Genomic DNA, 21,332 nt, shown 5'->3' on the forward strand with positions numbered 1-21,332 from the left:
ATTCTGCCACATGGGTATTACAAATCAAATTTTAAAAGTTAAGTTACAAGCTACGAAACAAAACAAAATACAAAGATAGAACAAAAATAAAAAAAAATCGTTAATAAGCTCCATTCTTCAGTCTTTTTCTTTGGCTCCTTTCAGTTGCTTTTTCTTACTTCAGTTTAACAAAGGCAGCCTTTTGCTTTATCATGTCAAGCTCCACTGCATCAAAAGAGTCAAAAGGAAACTTTGCATCGATTATGTCTTGTATGTCTTGGATATGAATGAAGTTTAGGTCTTCATCATGTTCAATTATAGCAATGGTTCCTCCCGATGCATTTCTCAATGATATTGAATCATTCTGTTTGTTGTAAGTGAGATAAGCAATCTTTCCATTTTGTTGCACATGGGAGTTTGGTTCCATCATCTCCCTCCTCATTGCTAAGCATTCTTTCAACATCTTTCTTTTTCCTGTGGAGCTGCTTGCTTGTTGTGTCTTTCTTTTCTTTGAATCAAAGAGAGAGAGAGAGAGTTCTATTTTGTGAACTTCATTGATCCTTTTTCGTCTCCTCTCTCTCTTGGCTTAGCTATGTACTTCTCTCATCTTCTTTTTGAGAAATGGGAATCCCTTCTCAGATTGTTCTTTGATGAATTTGGAGAGGTCATTTCTTTGTTGCCCCGCAGGCTGGCTTCTGTCTTGATTGTCATACAAATCTAGTTCTGCCATTTTCTTTAATTGTTCTTCTTGAAAAATTTCTCAAATCATCCCTATAGATGATTAGAGTCTCTTCCTTATCCTCAGTAATCACCCTTAAGGTCTTTGATCGTTTGTCGAAGTAGAGATGTGTGAGCAAATTTAAACTCCTTGGTTGTTCAGGCCTCACAATCTCAGACCTTATTGGTGTTCTGCTTGTACTGACAGATGGATTTTTCTTTTATTGCTCCTTCTCTGATTCTTCTGTAAGATCCCGAATCCCGGGAATCCTACAGTTGGTATTCATCCATAATACTTATAAAAATACTTAACTTGAAAACAGTTCATTCCATTAAAACAACCAATTCAGAGTATAATTCAACGGAAAACCATAATTAATAAAATAAGTTCCCAAAACCCGGGAGTTATGTCCAAAACCAATTTAAATATATTTGATAAAACTTTTCAAAAGTAAATGTTTAATATTGAAATCTTCCATCCACGTATGCCCTTCACCGTCCAAGTAGCTTCGTACACGTCCAAGCGATAAGGCATCCTCCTCCTAACCTGAAACTCACACTAACATGCACACAAAGTCAGCTTGAGCTGAGTGAGTTCAAGTTTTAATAAATAACATCAATAATAATAATAATAATAATCATAATAGTCATTTCAAGAGTTTCAAAATAATCGGGATATAACAGTTAGGCCATCATCAATAATAAGTAATCATCCTTATAATTATATATAAACATCCTTATAATTATATATAAACATCGTTATAATTATATACCTACATATATATATATATATATATATATATATATATATATATATATATATATATATATATATATATATATCCAAGTAATAACATCAAGGTCGAGCACACGTACAACCCAAACACGTTACATCTCATCCAACGTATTCAAACACGAAGTAGGCATACTTAAACATCCGTAGTCGATAACGACTACTAAACATCGCCAAATATTGTCCATACAATAATACATACAAATATACGATAATATCATCTCAAGGCCCACCCTATACAAGTAAGCCCATCCAAAATAATTTTAACAATTCTTCAAGCAAAATCGCTTAGGTGTGCATGCTAGCCCAAAATCTTAAAATGGTTAAAAAGGGCATCATGAACTCACCTGAAACACGACACGTATTCACCATGAGCTAGGTAACCCCAAAGAAATCCAAAACTCAAACACCTGTCGGTTTACATACAAACATTACAATCGACATCAAAAGGACTCGTTTATCCTACGAGACGTTCTAACATGGTTCGAGTTACCTAAAGTCTCGATCTCATCAAATTCAATCATAACAGCCCCCGGGGCCTTACATTCACCAACAAGACCCTTAGATACTCCCGGGAATAAAGAATTCCCAATTTACACTAGGTGACGCTAACACGCGCATTTAAGAGTCGTTTAGGCTGTTAACATCGAACTCAGCCCCGTGTGGACCCAATATCATAAAATCACAGTCAACGAGTCCACACAACACTACACGAGTCAAATGGGTCGGTAACTCGCAAGTACAACGCACCAACTATTCAATAAACGCAATTGTGCGTTGTACCGACCCGTTTGAGTAACTGACAACGAATTCAGCCCCATAACTTATAAAAATGATTTTTCAACAGCCCGTACATCAAACCAAGTTCCCTTGATATGAATTGGTCATTAATCACTTCAACCCTCGCGTTAAACGCATCAAACTACAATTCTAGTCAACCGAACACTAACAATCAAACTACAACTAGTTGACCAATCTAACGAACACCAATGAACATGATTTTTAATTATGTTATACTAGACATACCTAGGAAGATTTTGGTGCAAAAACCTCAACCAAAACAGTCCCGAAACCTCTCAATTGGACAGCCACCTGGTTAACCTAAAACAAGTCATTTATCGATCAATACTCGCGATATAAAGATCAAATAAGGTATAAAAGACTTGTAGGGACATAGTACTAACCTTCAATTGAAGTTTCACGCTCAAACCTTGGCTGCAAAAAGGAAAATCGGAGGGTGGGGTGGCTGTGTTCTTACCTATCGGAAAAGGGAATGGGGTGGGGGGTTAGGGTTTTTTATGTTTTATGTTATAATATAAATACTTCATCCTAGCCCCTCCAAGTTTGAATGTTATGGCAACTTGAAAGAAAAGATTAAATAACTTAACGTACCGGGAAGATGATAGGGTCAATGAAATATGTCGGATAACTCCTGGGAAGTATACATACTTTACATGCTTTAAATCTGTAAACCGAAAATTAATGGGCGTTACATCTTCATACCATTGCTTAATGGTTTCATCAGATTGTACCAATAATCTCTCCATATTAGCACCTTTTTTGTGTAAGGCACTCATCATTTCTGCCCTTACTTCTTCTTCCATTCTCCTTCTGTCTCCATGATCTTTCTTTGAGTATCCATGTACAGTCTTTGCTCTCTGTGGTAAATGTCAAGCAGTTGGTCATGAGGCATGCTATTGAATTGATCTTCAGTCATTCCCATGTTCATCACGATCTCCTTTAACATTTGCACTCTCTGAGGGTCTTCAAACCATTTGGTGACTTCTGCTTCTCTTTTTCTAGCCTCCTCCTTTTCTTTCTCCATCTGTAACTTTAGTCTTCTTTCCCTTACATACTCATCAGTGCTCCTTTGATCTTCATGAGAATCTTTGACCAATTGTACTTTCCTTTTTAGATCATCCAGAGATAGATTGATCAGAGAATTATAGTCATAACCATGTACTTGTAGAAATTTGATGTCTTTGTGCTTGGCCTTTAATAGCTCATACTCTATCTCATCTCTTGTCTCCTTTTCAGTTCTTTTCTTGACTCTCTCTGCTTCTCTCATTACTTTATCCTTTTTCATGCTTATTTCTCAACGTAATTTGCAACATCGTCTACTAGAGCATTCTTGTAAATTCTTTCAAAAGTATCAAATGATTGAAGATTCAAAAATGCAGGCTTGTGTCTTGCTTTTATCAAAAATTCCCATTTTGATTTCCTCTTCCTCCAGCCTTCAGCCTCTTGTCGAATATTTTCTTTTGACATTCTTTCAATATATTTCTCATCAAATTCAGGACTTATCAAGTAGGCTTTGTCTTCATTCTCCTTCTCGGTTCTCTCTTCTTCTTCATCAACCTCAATGTATTCATCCAGGTTGTGAAGGGCTCCAATAATTGGTTCTTGTTCTTTACTTGTTTGAGACCCTTCAACAACCTCAGATTGAACTTCCCTTCTCTTAGAAACCTTCACCTTAATAGATTTTTGTCTCTTAGGTTTGGGGGTCACAAGTTCAGTTGTTTCTTTTCTTTTTAGGGAATCTCTTACTTCAGTTTCTGGTTCTGTTGGCTCAGTGATGATAGCTTCTTTATTCACAGTACTGATATAAAGTTTATTATACTTGAATCCCGTGTATATTTTATCTAATATTTTATTAGTTTTGGTCGGTTTCTTGAAAGAATTGTATACTACTAACTTAGTTTTACGATTTATGTTTCGGGTTATAATTCCGGTGAAAAGAGAGCGAAAAACGAGCAAAAACAAATCACACCGAACCAGGAATGAACCGGACCAGACGAAGTGAACCAGAACCCCCCCTGGGACGGTGCGTCGCGCGACGAGGGAGGGAGAGCCCGCCGCACGGCGCGGCGGTGTTTGATGGTACATGGTTCCAGAATCTTCCCGTTTAAACCGTCTTAACCTATTTTTGGACCCTTGTTGCCTATATAAAGACCCCTAAACTCACCATTAAAAAAACCTTAACCCCACATCCGAATTTGGTGAATCCCGAGGCAACCCAGAAGAGTTTTCAGTAGCTTTGGAGTCGGAAGAAATAGTTGGTGTTTCGCGTATTGGTTAAAGATGAAGAACACGAGTTTTATCTTTTGTTTCTTTCGTTTTCGTTTATTTTACACCATGAATTCTTGTTTGTTTGTTTCGTTTAATTCTAAGATGTTAGGCTAAACGTTATAGACTGCCTAGGCTTATGATAAACTTATCTTGATGTTTTGATTTGATTTGGGATTATTTAAGTTATGGTTTTTATGATTTAGTAAAAGATTTGCTTATAATTAATTGATGCGTATGATTGCTTAAGATTGTTTGATGAGTTTTATTCCATAGTTTTCCTTGATTATTGTTTTTCATCTGATAGGATTGCTATTAGGTCAATTACTCTATGTTCTTGATTATTTTATGATTTGATTTCGCGATAAGATCATAGGAATAATATTGTTAAATAAACCTAAGTGAGCTGCTAACCTAAAATCTATAAAGTGCTAGGTTATTGATAAGTCTTTACTATTTAATCTTGCTAGATTTAGTTCTTCGTAAGGAGTACGTCTAGGGTTGATTATTTATTATTGTTTATCAAATCAATTAATCATGATAAATTGCCTTTGATTTCCGTGCTGTAAGGTAGGATTTCGTATAAAGGAACTAAATTGTAAATAATTGGGTGACCGTAAGCAAACTTGATTTTTAATACTGGTGTGCGTTAAAACTTGTTACAAATCCATAGGTTTTCTCTTGAGAAGGGTCAGGGGTCCTATTTGGTTTTTCTTTTAAGTGTCTATTTTACGATCCTAGTTAAATATTTTCCCGAGTAAATTCATTACCGAAATTTAGGGGAGTCTAGCCTAGGTAGTTTTCTCATCATCATCTTAATTTCATAACAAACTTTGTTTTCGTTTAATTTACTTGTTTTCTTAAATTAGTTTTAATTGTAGTATTAATTTAGTATTTAAATAAAAACCCCCTTAAACAAATATAAATAATAAGTCGTGTTCTGTAGTCGAGTCTAATTAGCTAGTAAACGTAATTTAAAGAGTCCTGTGGGTTCGATATCCGGACCTACTTAGCTGTACTGGAGTCGACCGGTTCACTTGCCGGTTAGTAGTTTAGTTAAGTTTAAGAGTCTAGAATTTATACTTAGTGTCTAGTTTAGCGTAATTTTAGTTACTAATATTAAACTACTTCAAGCACATCATGTTTTTGGCGCCGTTGCCCGGGACTCTTAGCAATTGCGTTATTAGCGTTGATTGGACCTTTTTTGCTATATACGTGCTATTTGTTTCGTTTTGCTTGAGTCTTAGGAGTCTAAATTAAGTCTAGTATTTTTTATTATTGTTTTTTTATTTATTGTCAGTTTTAGAGTCACTATATTAGAAACTACTTACTCGGTCTTGTGCGTTTTTGTAGGTATATGCCACATCTGCGTTCACAAGGACCACCGTTGGACTGCTTTGAACCCACTCAGTTGAAGTCCGAGGCGAGTTCAAGTTCGTCTGAAAAGCAACCGATCACCATAGATACTTCACCAAAATCATCACCCACAAATTCACTGCCACTAAGTCCTAGACCCGTTCCGATGGCCGAGAATAACCGCACCGTGTACCAGCAAGCTTTTGAAGGCTTTCATGGAGATCACTCACCCATTGTCACCCCTGACATTAACAACCCTAACTCGTGGCAGATCCCATCCTATGTCATGAACAACATCACCAATCACCACCAGTTCCATGGCCGTGAAGATGAAGATGCACCGGCACACATCAACCGTCTGACCCGTGTGTTTAAAACGTTCAACCTGCACGATCTTCCTTCACCTATTCCCGTTTACACTTTCAGATCGTGCCGCCATTTGGCTCGCTTCACAACCTACTAGAACATTCACCACATGGGAGGCTCTTCGCGACACATTTCTCAAGAAGTATTTTTTACTTGCTAAGGCCTCTCGCCTCCGTGATCAGATCCACTCCTTCCACATGGAACCGGATGAGGCATATTACCAAGCTTGGGAGCATTTTCAGAATCTGCTTTCCCGTTGTTCACAACATGGGCTCACACTTTGGGCCCTCGTTGAGAATTTTTACAATGGGCTTACTTATGAGGCTCAAGCGAGGTTTGACACAGCTGCTAGGGGCAATATGATGGATAGGAAGAACGTGACCGAGTGTAACGAGATGTTTGAAAGTTTCGCGCAATCCGAGTACGTGAAGAAGCCACGAAGCGGGAATTCCAAACCCGTCACCAGTACATCCTCATCTGCTCGAGGAGTGAATCAGGTTAATCTGGATACTGGTATGGCTGCTGCTTTGGAGAATCTCACCCAAGAGATAAAAGAGTTAAAGACTAAGGTGGATAAATGTAAGATGTGTAGAGGTAGTCATGGTACGCTGGATTGTCCGTTGATGAATAATCAAGATGTTGATTTTGTGGCGGGTCAGAACAGGTTCCCTAATGCTTACAACAACAATAATCAGAACTGGAACAGCTACAAGAGTCAGTACCAGAATCAAGGACAAAGTAACTTGAATTGGCGTCCGGCTGGTGGGCCACATGGTTTCCAAGCTCCCTCCAACCGAAACCAGGGACAATATAACAATAAAGGTTCTAATGGTCAAAGTTCGAATAATGTGCCGGATCTAAGTAAGAAGTTGGATGAGATAATGCAGCAAATGGTTAATAGAGATCAAGCCACTCAAAAGACTCTTGCCGATCATGACCTGCTTTTGAAGAATCAACAATCAGCTATGCTCGACATGCAGCAAAGCATTGGCGATCTTGCTCGCCAATTAAATGAAAGACCTCCAGGACAGTTTTCAGGATCTACTCAGCAGAATCTGGCCGCTCAAATAAAGGCGATTACTACTCGTAGCGGTAGGGTTTTGGGTCCCGAGGTGCGAAGGAATGAAGTTGAAGTGGAAGATGAAGAGGTGATGGATGACGAAATCGAGATGGAAGTACCAGGTAAAGTTCAGAACACCGCACCGGTTGCACCGACAGTAGAGAAGAAGCCGGTTGAAGTCCTGGCATCGCCTTTGATTGACCATGCTCGTATCCCATATCCCGCTCGCGCGAAACACCAAAAATATACGCGGAAGTATGGGCACTTTATTGATATGTTCCGACAGTTGAAAATTAATCTCCCACTCATTGAAGCCCTACAACATATGCCGAAATACACGAAGTTTTTGAAGGACCTGTTGAAGAGGAAGGATAGGTTGGGGGAGGTATCATCGATTCCACTCATGGGAGATTGTTCGGCGGTAGTGTTGAACCGCGTACCCGAGAAATTGTCGGATCCGGGTGTGTTTACGATTCTAGTTTTGTTTGGTAGTGATGCGATGAGCCATGCATTGGCGGATTTGGGCGCAAGTATTAATTTGATGCCGTATTCTTTATACAAGAGGTTGGAGTTAGGCGAGCTTACACCGACTCGCATGTCTTTATCATTGGCCGATCGTTCGGTTAAATATCCACGAGGTATTATCGAGAATTTGTTAGTGAAGGTGGATAAGTTTGTATTCCCGGTTGATTTTGTGGTGCTCGATATGGAGGCCGACAAGAAGGTTCCCATTATTCTTGGTCTTCCGTTTTTACTAACCGCGAAGGCACTTATCGATGTGTATGATGGGGAGATCACGCTTCGGGTTGGTGATGAGAATGTTACTTATGATGTCGCGAGGTCGATGAAGCATCCGAGTGATCAAGACGATTTCAGTGGTCTGTGCCACTCGGTTTATTTTATTAACTCATTTATTGCAGGTATTGATAGCTGTTTCGATTACATTTGTGGTGCGGATCTCGTGGGAAGTAATGACTTGGTCGATTGTGATGATTTGGGTGAGGATGAGTTGTGTGAGAACGACTCGGTTTGTGATGAGTTAGCTGAGATTTCAGGTTTGCCTGAGATGATTGAGGTGAATGAGATTAGTTGCGAGAGTGAGGCGGGTTCTGAGGAGAAACCCGCTCCGTTGGAGTTGAAAGTACTCCCATCACACTTGGAGTATGCTTATCTTGATGAGGGCTCAAACTTGCCCGTTATTGTGTCATCCAAGCTGACAGAAGATCAAAAGACGAAGTTGATAGACGTGTTGAAGCTACACAAGGGGGCGATTGCATGGAGACTTTCCGATATTCAAGGAATTAGCCCCGCTTATTACACACACCGGATTCTAATGGAGGATGAGTACAAACCGGTGGTGCAACCACAAAGACGCCTCAATCCGAATATGCAAGAAGTTGTGTAGAAGGAGGTGTTAAAGTTGATGGACGCCGGGATGATCTACCCGATTTCCAACTCTCCATGGGTGAGCCCGACCCAAGTTGTTCCAAAGAAGGGAGGTATGACCATTGTGATGAATGAAAAGAATGAGCTTATCCCTTCGCGTACGGTTACCGGTTGGAGAGTATGTATTGACTATCGGCGGTTGAACGATGCCACCCGGAAGGACCACTTCCCGTTGCCGTTTATTGATCAGATGTTGGAGCGTTTGGTAGGTCAGCAGTTTTATTGTTTCCTTGACGGTTTTTCGGGTTATTTTCAAATTCCCATTGCACCGTTTCCGTTTAATGACGACTTTTACATGTCCGTATGGCACGTTTGCGTACCGACGCATACCGTTTGGACTATGTAACGCTCCGGCTACTTTTCAGCGTTGTATGGTGGCCATTTTTCAGGATATGATAGAAACGTCTATGGAGGTGTTTATGGACGATTTTTTGGTTTATGGTAAATCTTTCGATCAGTGTTTGGCTAATCTTGAGAAGATGTTGAAGAGGTGTATTGAGACGAAATTAATTCTAAATTGGGAAAAATGCCATTTTATGGTGACTGAAGGAAATATGTTGGGACATAAGATCTCGAGAGACGGTATTGAGATGGATCGTGCGAAGATTGATACTATAAGTAGACTTCCTCCACCGACGAATGTGAAGGCGATTAGGAGTTTCTTGGGCCATGCGGGGTTCTATCGGCGATTTTTCAAAGATTTCTCCAAAATTACTCGCCCGATGACCCGACTTCTCGAGAAAGATGTGCCGTTTGTGTTTGATGATTAGTGTGTGAAGGCGTTTACGTATTTGAAAGAGAAGCTCGTAAGTGCTCCTATTCTTTGTTCTCCAAATTGGAGTTTGTCGTTCGAGCTCATGTGCGATGTTAGTGATTATGCAGTTGGAGCGGTTTTGGGGCAAAGACGAGATAAACATTTTCACCCCATCTATTATGCTAGTAAGACATTGAACGATGCTCAAGAGAACTACACCACAACCGAAAAGGAGCTCTTAGCCGTTGTTTTCGCATTCGACAAGTTCCGCTCCTATCTCGTGCTTTCGAAGACCACCGTTTTTACCGATCATGCAGCCTTGCGTTTTCTCTTTCAGAAGAAAGACGCGAAGCCTCGTCTCATACGATGGATTCTTCTACTTTCCGAGTTTAACATTGAGATTAAAGATAAGAGGGGTGCGGAGAACGTAGCAGCCGATCATTTATCCCGTCTAGAGGACCCAAGAAGAGAAGAGTTGCGTGAGGAGGAGATTGGAGATACATTCCCTCACGAGTTGATCGATTTTGTTGCGGATGAGAAGCAAGGTATGCCATGGTTCACTGATTTTGCAAATTATTTGGCTAATAATTTTGTGTTAGAGAGTTTGACTACGCAACAAAAGAGGAAGTCCTTTCGGGATGTGAAAAGGTATTTGTGGGATGACCCATTCTTGTTCAAGATTGGTGGTGATCGGATTCTGAGGATATGTGTGACGAAAGAGGAAGGTTGGGATATTCTAAAGCATGTTCACGAGGGGTTGACTGGAGGTCATCATGGTGCACATGCTACCGCGCAGAAGGTGCTTGATAGTGGGTTTTATTGGCCGACAATTGTTAAAAATGCTGAAGAGTTTGTGAAGCTCTGTGATGTGTGCCAAAGAACAGGTAATATTTCTTCCAAGACTGAGATGCCTCAAAACCCCATTCAAATTCTTGAAATCTTTGATGTTTGGGGCATCGACTTCATGGGACCGTTTTCCACGTCGAATGGAAATAAGTATATTTTGGTGGCGATTGATTATGTGTCAAAGTGGGTGGAAGCCCAAGCGTTGGCCACGAATGATACACGAGTTGTTGTGAGGTTTCTTAAAAAGTTGTTTACTCTTTTCGGTACTCCGAGAGCTATTATTAGTGATCGGGACACCCATTTTTGTAATTCCGTCATGGAGAAAGCATTAGCTCGTTATGGGGTTACTCATCGTACCTCTACCGCCTATCACCCTCAATCGAATGGTCAAGTCAAGAATGCAAATCGAGGGGTGAAGAGGATTTTGGAGAAGACGGTTGGGGTTAGTCGGAAAGATTGGTCGGAGAAATTAGATGATGCGTTGTGGGTATTCCGAACCGCATACAAGACTCCATTGGGTACTACGCTGTTTATGCTTGTTTATGGTAAGTCTTGTCATCTTCCGGTGGAGTTGGAGCATCGCGCTTATTGGGCATTGAAGACGGTGAATGTTGACCTTACCGCGGCCGCAAGGAAAAGGTATTTTCAAATTCATGAGTTGGAAGAGCTTCGGGATGTGGCGTATTCTCGATCGTTGAACATCAAAGAAAAGACGAAGGCGTTGCACGATCGACGTTTAAAAGGCGGAAAAGAGTTCAAGAAAGGAGATAAGGTACTATTATTTAGCTCTCGTTTGAAGTTGTTTGCAGGAAAGTTGAAATCGAAGTGGTCGGGACCATATTTGGTAAAAGAAGTTTATCCGTATGGAGTGGTGAAGTTAGAGAATCCGGATAATGGAATGTTTTGGAAGGTGAATGGTCATCGTTTAAAGCACTATCTTGGAGGACCGAAAGAATCAATCGAGAGGGAGGACACTCCTCTCGATCCGTCACACTGAATTGTCACACAAAATTCTTGAGTGAATACTCAAGTGTAGAGTTTGTATATTCTTTCAGATTTTTACTTTTATTTTATTTTATTTTTCCTCGAGTCACTAACGTAGTTTTTTGTAGTTTTTAAGTTTTGAAAGTTTTGAAGGAAGAGAGTGTGAGATAGAAGATCCCTTTGAAGTATAATGCAACATTCAAGTGTGGGGATGGAGCAGCAGGAGCCGTATACTTTTCCTATTATTTATTTTGCTACTTTTATATTTATTAGTTTGATTGGTTGGTCCGGTTCCATACTTTGAATGATTAATATCTATCGAGGTTGATAAGATGAGTTTTTGGATAGTGTTTGTATTGTTGCTGTTTCCGTTCGTGTACGAGAGAAAGGAGATACCGGTTGTGGAGCACATTCGGAGATGGAGGGTAGCTTTGGTAAAAGACTTTGGCATCATATTTCATTCGCATATTACCAGCTAAGTCTTTTTCATTATTTATCTTGCTTGTTTATTTTTATTTTTGTTTTTCTTTTTAGGTTTTTAGGTTTTTTGTATTCCGATTTTATTTTATTTTTTGTCTTTATCCTTGCATTGAGGACAATGCTAAATTTAAGTGTGGGGATAGGATACTTGAGTCGTAGTTAAATTTTAATCATAAAAAAAAATTGAAAAAGTTTTGAAAAATGTCCCTTGATTTTGTTCTTTTTGCATATAAATGGGAGATGAGGATATTTATCGGAAATCGGTTTTTCAAACTGCTAATAATATGAGATAATATTAAAGAAGGCGTACTTAACTTGGGATGTGTCGGTAGGCCCAACTAGTCTTGAAAGGTTTTCCGTTGCATATTCTTAATAAACCTAATTAATTATAGATTTTGTGGGTTCTCATCCTAGGGAGGACAGTGAAGCTGAAATTCGATAAGGTATAGGGAGTATTACCATAAGCTGATTACCCTAAAGTGGTGAGAATTGAATGCACTTTAAAATTAGCACGCCACTCTGTTTTATGAAAATAAATAAAGAGTGGCGGCGCCCGCAAATGTCCAATTTTTTATGAGCTTTAGTCTTTAAGTTATATATTTTTAGGTTAAAGATGCCTAAGTGCACAATAAAAAAGATAATAAAATAAATAAATAAATAAGAAAAGAAAAAGTGAGAAAAGTTATGTAATGAAAAATGCCAAGGAAGCATTCTCAAAAATAGAAAAAGAGGCCAAAGTGCACATACTAGATGAGACTGAGAGTTTACGTGTTACCAAGGGGATGGTGACTCTAAGGATACACTATTGGGGCTCGAAAGTTTCTAGTCAATAAATATTTTCTTAGGGCATATATAGGACAAAGTCCAATAATATTTAGGTCATGCTCGTACGACCTCACTTGACCAATCATCCATAATTCCATCAAAGTGTATTTTCTTATTACCATTAAGGGGTTGTTATCTTACGGTGATATGTTGAACCAGTTTTCTTCAACTCGATTATTTTTAATTGTTTTTACTATGCTTGAGATGGGGTAGGTGGATCTTAACTCCAAAGGTGTGAGACTCATAGGTTTTTGATATCACATGAATTTAAATGCTTAATGTGTGTGGGGGCTTGATAGGCTGGTGGCTGGGTTTAAGTGGACAACAATATCGACAATCGCAGTTTTTACGTTTATCTGAGCTTTAAGATAATCTATATGTTTGTTAGACTATATTTCTCCAATTCTAATCCCATTGCAATGAGACTTTTTTCAGGGACGTAAAAAGGTTAAGTGTGGGGATATTTGATATAACGTTTATTATACTTGAATCCCGTGTATATTTTATCTAATATTTTATTAGTTTTGGTCGGTTTCTTCAAAGATTTGTATACTACTAACTTAGTTTTATGTTTTAGGTTTCGGGTTATAATTCTGGTGAAAAGAGGGAGAAAAACGAGCAAAAACAAAACGAACCGGACCGGATCAGGAATGAACCGGACCAGACGAAGTGAACCAGACCCCCCCTTGGGCCGGTGCGTCGCGTGACGGGGGAGGGAGAGCCCGCTGCGCGGCGCGGCGGGTGTTTGATGGTGCATGCTTCCAGAATCTTCCTGTTTAAACCGTCTTAACCTATATTTGGACCCTTGTTGCCTATATAAAGACCCCTAAACTCACCATTAAAAAAACATTAACCCCACATCCAAATTTTGTGAATCCCGAGGCAACCGAGAAGAGTTTTCAGCAGCTTTGGAGTGGAAGAATCAGCTGGTGTTGCGCGTATTGGTTAAAGACGAAGAACACGGGTTTTATCTTTTGTTTCTTTCGTTTTCATTTATTTTACACCATGAATTCTTGTTTGTTTGTTTCGCTTAATTTTAAGATGCTAGGCTAAATGTTATAGACTGCCTAGGCTTATGATAAACTTATCTTGACGTTTTGATTAGATTTGGGATTATTTAAGTTATGGTTTTCATGATTTAGTAATAGATTTGCTTATAATTAATTGATGCGTATGATTGCTTAAGATTGTTTGATGAGTTTTATTCCATAGTTTTCCTTGATTATTGTTTGTCATCTGATAGGATTCAATTACTCTGTGTTCTTGATTATTTTATGATTTGATTTCGCGATAAGATCATAGGAATAATATTGTTAAATAAACCTAAGTGAGCTGCTAACCTAAAATCTGTAAAGTGCTAGGTTATTGATAAGTCTTTACTATTTAATCTTGCTAGATTTAGTTCTTCGTAAGGAGTCCGTCTAGGGTTGATTATTTATTATTGTTTATCAAATCAATTAATCATGATAAATTGCCTTTGATTTTCGCGCTGTAAGGTAGGATTTCGTATATAGGAACTAAATTGTAAACAATTGGGTGACCGTAAGCAAACTTGATTTTTAATACTGGTGTGCGTTAAAACTTGTTAGAAATCCATAGGTTTTCTCTTGAGAAGGGTCAGGGGTCCTATTTGGTTTTTCTTTTAAGTGTCTATTTTACGATCCCAGTTAAATATTTTCCTGAGTAAATTCATTACCGAAATTTAGGGGAGTCTAGCCTAGGTAGTTTTCTCATCATCATCTTAATTTCATAACAAACTTTGTTTTCGTTTAATTTACTTGTTTTCTTAAATTAGTTTTAATTATAGTATTAATTTAGTATTTTAAATAAAAACCCCCTTAAACAAATATAAATAATAGGTCGTGTTTTGTAGTTGAGTCTAATTAGCTAGTAAACGTAATTTAAAAAGTCATGTGGGTTCGATATCCGGACTTACTTAGCTGTACTGGAGTCGATCGGTTCACTTGCCGGTTAGTAGTTTAGTTAAGTTTAAGAGTCTAGAATTTATTACTTAGTGTCTAGTTTAGCGTAATTTTAGTTTATAATATTAAACTACTTCAAGCACATCAGTACTCTGTTCATCATCAATAATGTATTTGATTATTGGTTTAGTGATTTGTGTTACAGGCTCTTCATTAAAGATTTCTTCAATTATTGGTTCCTTGACATCAGTGTCTTCATCAAGAACTTCATCAACTTTATGTATAATTGGTTCAGTAGTTTCAATAACCTCTTCCACTCTTGGATCTGGCATGTTTTCAGTTTGTGAACCACTGCTAAGGTTGATAAAATCCTTCTGAGCTTTTTGTTCAGCTGATACAATCTCAGGATCATGTCCTTCTGGTTTATTTTGAATATCTGTATGCATTTTCATTATAACCAACTTTACCATTGAAGTTGCAGATAGTTCTATTATTTCTTCTGTAACGTCCTCGTTTTAGTAAGTAAATAAATAAGTGAATAATTATTTCGAGTAGTTTAGTTACCGTGTCGTGAGGCGTCAATTAAATAAAATAAATATGTTAGGAGAATGGATGAGTTATTAATAGAAGGTTATTGGACTTATGCATGTTTATGGGCCTAAAAGCCTTTGGGCTTTTGCCTATTTAAACCATAAAACCCTAAATCCATCCTTATCCTTATAATTTCATCATCAGCTTCCAATCATTGACACACATACACACACAACATAAATCTCCTGTACCAACAATTCCAATTCATCCATCTTTCCATTTATTCAAGATCCGATATTTAAGGTATGTATATAATTGATATTCGTTTCTTTCATTTCGTATCTCGTTCCATCTTTGATCTAATAAAAAAATGAATACGCAAGCCAAAGCAAAACCGGCATAAGCAAACTGGTACGTGTAAACAGATAAATATGCACGTATACATACAAATATGAACAAAAGGATTACATGTATGGCATAAACAACAACTAAGTTGAAAACCCGAGAGCTTGAACCACGATACCCGTTTCCCTGTGAACCATGGTCAGACACGAAACCCAAGGTGTAACCCCTTACTCTTAAACCAGATCCGAACCCGATAGCCAACCATGACCTCGAACCAAACCAAAACCCACCAAGCCGGTGCGACTAAGAGAGACCAAAACCCAGATCCAAACCTATTTCGCGCGAACCAGAACCCTATGTGAAATAGATAGTTCGCATGGCATGCGAGAACCCCGTGCGAAGTGAAGCCGTGCTACGCGAAACCCGTGCGACGCAAAACCCGTGTGAAGCGAAGCCGTGAGACGTGAAACCCGTGCGAAGCGAAACTGGTATGCGAAGCTTGTATGCGAAATCCGTGCTTCTGTACCGTGATGGTGGTCGGAAGATGGAAAGGAGAAGGAGTGGTTGCGGCGGCCGGGGGTAGGTAAGAGAGGGGAAGGAGTAGGAGTGGTGGTGTGATCGATGAGAATGATCGGAAAGGAGAGGGAGCACATCGGTGGTAGCGGTGGTTGCTGTGGGTGGCCGGAATCGGGAAACGGCGGTGGCGGCGTATGTGGTTGTGAGAAAGAAAGAAGAATGGTTAAGGTGGGGTGGGCTAGGTCACGTTTTGTTATTTTTATATATGGTTAGGATAAGGGCGTCATGGTAAATTCTCAATAATAATAATAATAAATGAATAATAATAATAATAATATTAATAAAGATCATGCATAATAATGTTTGAATATAATAATAATACATGATAATTACAAAATAATAATATGGATCCAACGACATAAATGAGACTCGAACCCGAGACCCGAATCATTTAGAACCCGTTCAGAAATACTTAGACTTAAGAGCTTGTTATATAAGTGGACGAATGGAATGGAATGGATGAACGAAAGATAAATTGTAAAATATATAAATACATATAATATAACAATAAAGTGCGAAGGTGAAACATAAGAAAAGTTAAGAGTGGGAATTATAATAACGAAATAAGCATGATTAAATTAATATGAACGATTAAAGAAGAATACATGTCGGTTCGGTTAACTTGAAGGTTAACCCTGTTAACTTAAGAAATGAATAACAAGGGATTATAGAGGATTAATATATGTCCGTTATCAACAGTTAGTCGGACTCAGCTGAAGAAAGGCATTACTATTAATTCGGAGAGGAACCGTCTATAGGTGAGTTTTAGCCCCCTTTTTCTGTGACGTTTTTTTTCGGGGCTGTGTGCATACTCCTATGTAATACACTTATCCTAAACGATAAGTGTATGATTATTTATTGAATGTTGTATGAATGTGCGTATATAAATATGATTATTATATATGCAATTGAAAGATGTGTAGTATGCACGTATGATAGGAAACTTATGAAGTAAACGTATGGACGACTGATGGGAATTGTATGGTTGTATGGTTAAGCGAGACAAAGGGACCTGACCCTAATAATATCTGAGATTGTGATATAAGGGACCAGACCTTGAAAATATCTGAGATTGTGATAGAAGGGACCAGACCGTAATAATATCTAAGATAGTAGGGACCAGACCCTAATAATATCTGAGATTATAGGGACCGGACCCTGTTAATATCTGGGATAGAAGGGACCAGACCTTAATAATATCCGAGATAGTAGAAGTATGATAGTTTACGGTATACCTTAGGAAAGTAGGAAAGAAAGTGCGTAAATACGTATATATGTATGTAAAGCATATATGAATGAATAATAGCAAGCAAAGTACAAAGTACGTATCTTCGGACGCGTATAAGTATGAACATGAAAGTATTGTATGTTAATTGATTACCTAGAACTCACTCAACGTAGCTGACTTTTAGTATGCACGAAAATGAGTAGGATAAGACAGGTTGCATGAGAGAGACACGTGGCAAATAAAAGAAGACTGGCATCAAAGAAAAGAAGAGACATGTGTTATTTATGGTTTATGTTTAAGACTTATGTTGTTTCTATTTAAGACAAGTACTTATGTTATGTAAGAATGATTGACGCTTATGTTCCGCGAAATGTTTAAATTAACTCTGAATTTCCGAATTATGTGAATGAGTAAAGCCAACCAGCGAGAAAGTAGGGCACCCGGGTCGGGGGCCTTACATCTTCTTCTTGATTCATTGGTACCATACTGAGCTCTTACCCCTTTGTTGGTTCAGATTCAGACTCTTCAGGAACTGGCTCAGGTTGTGTAGGCTGGGGCTCATCATCAGTTTGTGCAATTGGAGTTTGTTCTTCAGTTTGTGTTTCTTTTAAAGCCTCTAATGCCGCCCTTATTGCCTCATCATCCTCCTTCCTCCTTCTCTCTTCTTCCTCTTACTTTTTCTTCATTTCGATTAGTGCTTCAAGCACTTCTTGAGGAATTACCTCCTCTTCTTCTTGATCTTTATCCATTGTAGCCAATTCTTCATTCATGAGTTTCATGGCTGTTTTTACATATTCGACTTCAGCAACATTTGGATCAATGACATCATCCTTGTGTAATATCTCATCTCTAGAAGTTACTTTTGGAGTGGCCTTCGGATGCAGATCTTCTGTTTGAGCCACTCCTTTTCCTTTCAATTTTCTTTTCTCAATTTTCTCAGGGGTCTCATCTTCCTCATCCTCAAACTCCCCCTCCTCCTGTGCCCCTTCAACATATTCTTGATTTATCATCTCAAAGGCATTTGATGTTCCAACATCTGCAACTTCATCATCTGAACTGGCATATAGATTTTCAATCATTCTCAAGCCCTATGCATCTTTATTATTCTCCCCTGTTTTGGTGCATCTGAGGTCTTCTCAACCTTAGAGTGCTCCAGGGATTGAATTTTCAATAAGGCTTGCTGTGGTGCAGTCTTAAGAGCTTTGTTCCTGATCTCCAAAACTGCATTTCTCTCCTTCAACATAATGATCTCAAATTCCAAAGCAGCATTTTCAGAAATGATGTCATAGATATTTTGGGCTAGATGGTGGTGTTTCTTGAGAGGGTTTAGAAGCTGGTTCTGAAAATAGTTATGGTGAGGAAGTTTCTGGTGAGGGTATTCTATTCGTTTCAGGTTCTGTGGATAAGGGTTGGGAAGGTTGAATGGTCTCAGTATGTATAGGTTCTTGCACTGGAGAGGTGGTGGTGTTGAGATATGTAATTCTTGGGTAGTTTCGGCTGGTGGTGACAGAGGTGGTGATGTGATGATTGGTTCTTGGACAGGAGATGTGGGTGGAGTTGGAACATGAGTCTCATGAATTTGTTCGGGTTTTGAGTTTAGGGGATCAGTTGTGGCAGGAGATGATTGAATGTCATCATTGGCAGGTTCAGACTCAAGGGAGTCAGTGTCATTATTATCTTCAGTAGGGTTTGGTGACTCTGGTGGAGTGATTTTCTGAATGGTGTCAGTGACATTGGATACTAAATTGGCTATAAAATCATCTTCATCAATATGCTCAGGCGCCATGCTACTAGGACCCACAACTGGTTCATCAACTGGATTAGTAACCTCAATTTCTGGTCATATATTACCATCTTGAATTTCAATGTGAACATCAGATTCTGCACCAGTAAATGTGACCAACTCATTCCCTATGGGATCATTAACAGCTTCACTCATTGCAGCATCATGACTTACATCCTCAACATCCTCGGCCCCATGGGCAATTGGTTCATTAACAGGCTCATTTCCAGCACCATCACCGTCATTTCCTTGATCATGATCATCATAATTCCCATAATCATTTCCTCCAACATCTTCATCATTTTCACTCTCATCATCATCCTCGTCACCATTTCCTAGGGTGTGAGGAACATCAATGGCACCCAAAGCTGGAACTAGTAACCATGGGAGAACATCCCAGTCAGCATTCTCAATGAACTTACTCCTTGCATCTTTCATCCTCTGACATATATTTGGGTCTTGCAACCTCAATACTTCGCCTGTAAGTTGTAGGTTCTGTAAGGATCTATTGATGAGTATCTGTAAAAAATCGTGGATACATCAGAAACCTTAGATTCACAGCCTTCTCAGCATTGGAGACCAAACCATTAAAGATGAGTCTTGAAACATTGAATGGTTGCTGATATAGAATAGCTACTGTCAAAGAAGTAAGTTCTTTGCTTAATAAAGTCCAAGTCCCTCTCCTTGGAGACAGGGACTGGATGACATGATGCATGAGGAATCTATACATCAAAGGGAAGCTTCCATTATGAAATTGTCCTTCTCTAACATTCCCTTGATATCCCACAGTTTCTTAAAATATTCTCATTAGTCTAGGGACTGAATGCGATAGCTGCTCCTCATGATTGTCATTTAACTGCAGAGCCGCTCTGATTGATGCCTCAGTAACTTCAATATCTTGATTTAAGACAGAGGCCTCTATTCTTTTTCCATTAACATCATCAACATAAGTGGCTGAGTTCCAGAAATCTGTGATAAGATTTATGTAAATCGTTGGGTTCTCTGTCAATGCCACCCTTAGGTTGGAATTTTGTAGGAAATTGATCATGAGCTCCAATTCCCTGTTGTCATTGTCTAACTCCAACTGAGCACACATATTATGCCTCTTTTCGAATTTCATGGCCATCAATTCTGAAAAATAGAAGAATAGTCAGTACATATAAATACATAAACGATAGTCGAAGGTAGTTAGAGAAGAATAGTGTCTTCAGTAACCTGTTCCGTAGTAGTATGCGTACCTTCACAAATAGGCAAACAATCATTAAGAAAATCAATTAGAAACCCTAATTCCAAAATCGGAGATACGATAATCGAGTATCGATATATTACCAAAGTCGAAACAGAGCTAATGGCTGTAATCGAAGTAGTATGAATCACAAATAGATGGTCTGAGTAAGAAGGGGATACATGAGCAAGAGGGTTTGGAATTTGGTTGAAAGAGGGAAATGAAAATGTTGAAAAAGTTTCTAAGTCCCCCTTTTATGCCTAACGTTTTGTTGGTATAGTACCATTTGTCGTCTAGTGCACGACAGTTGTCATTTAATTCAAATTAAGTGTACCTCCCTTGTTCGAGCATACATCCAAAAGAGCAGCTGTCTCCTACTGGACTCGTAGACATCATAATTTATGATCGACATACTTATGTTTAAGATGCGCAAGAACAAGTATACTCAAGATAGTTTTCTCGAATATACTTGTTGTAAGACCCCAAATCCCGGGAATTGTAACGTCCAACTTTTTGTTAAATAATAAATGACGGAAAGTTTTGTTATTTAACTGTGTGTCGTTAAGTTAGTCGTGTGTTAGTGTTTGGTTAATATTTGGATTTGGAATTGTAAGTGGGTTGTGGGGCACATGGCCCCCTATATTAGCTTAACCTCTCCATTCTTTTCACCATTTTGTTACAGACACACTCAAGAACACACACACTTTCTCTCTACATTCCGGATCCAAATCCATGTGAAAAGGAGGAAGAATCTCGTGTGTAGACATCATCAAACAACAAGAAACACCACCAAGCTCCACGGATCTGTCCAGATCCGAACCCGAGACCAACAAAAGGTGAGCTTTGGTTTAAATGGTTAAGTTTTATGGTTAGAACCGGCATGCAAACAAATATAATAATAGATCGGGTGGTGAAATGTAAGAAAAATATAAACTTGGTAAGTTATAACCTCTTGGATGCACTTTAAGATGAGAAGGTGGCGTTGGATTATGAGGGATATGGGTTCAGGATCAGGTGCATGGGGTCAGAATGTGTCGAAAGATGGCATTA

The 21,332-nt window shown here is 38.7% G+C and overlaps 1 protein-coding gene across 1 annotated transcript; it reads left to right on the forward strand.

The window, feature by feature from the left end:
• The first annotated feature begins 9,190 nt into the window (after positions 1-9,190).
• Positions 9,191-11,380, forward strand: LOC143578257 (uncharacterized). The gene is made up of 3 exons (XM_077061893.1): positions 9,191-9,538; positions 9,875-10,405; positions 10,934-11,380. The coding sequence occupies exons 1-3, from the start codon at positions 9,191-9,193 to the stop codon at positions 11,378-11,380; spliced, it is 1,326 nt and encodes a 441-aa protein (XP_076918008.1).
• The last annotated feature ends 9,952 nt before the right edge of the window (positions 11,381-21,332 follow it).

This window comes from Bidens hawaiensis, unplaced genomic scaffold (assembly GCF_021521415.1).
Source record: "Bidens hawaiensis isolate Kalapana, Puna unplaced genomic scaffold, B.hawaiensis_p1.1 tig00029086_1, whole genome shotgun sequence".
Lineage (NCBI taxonomy): Eukaryota > Viridiplantae > Streptophyta > Magnoliopsida > Asterales > Asteraceae > Bidens > Bidens hawaiensis.

Coding starts and splice junctions, on each gene's coding strand:
- LOC143578257 (XM_077061893.1), top strand. CDS start 9,191: ATGGAGGTGTTTATGGACGATTTTTTGGTTTATGGTAAATCTTTCGAT. Junction 9,539..9,874: donor TCGAGAAAGATGTGCCGTTT/GTGTTTGATGAT, acceptor TTTCTCTTTCAG/AAGAAAGACGCGAAGCCTCG. Junction 10,406..10,933: donor AGTTTGTGAAGCTCTGTGAT/GTGTGCCAAAGA, acceptor GTTTATGGTAAG/TCTTGTCATCTTCCGGTGGA.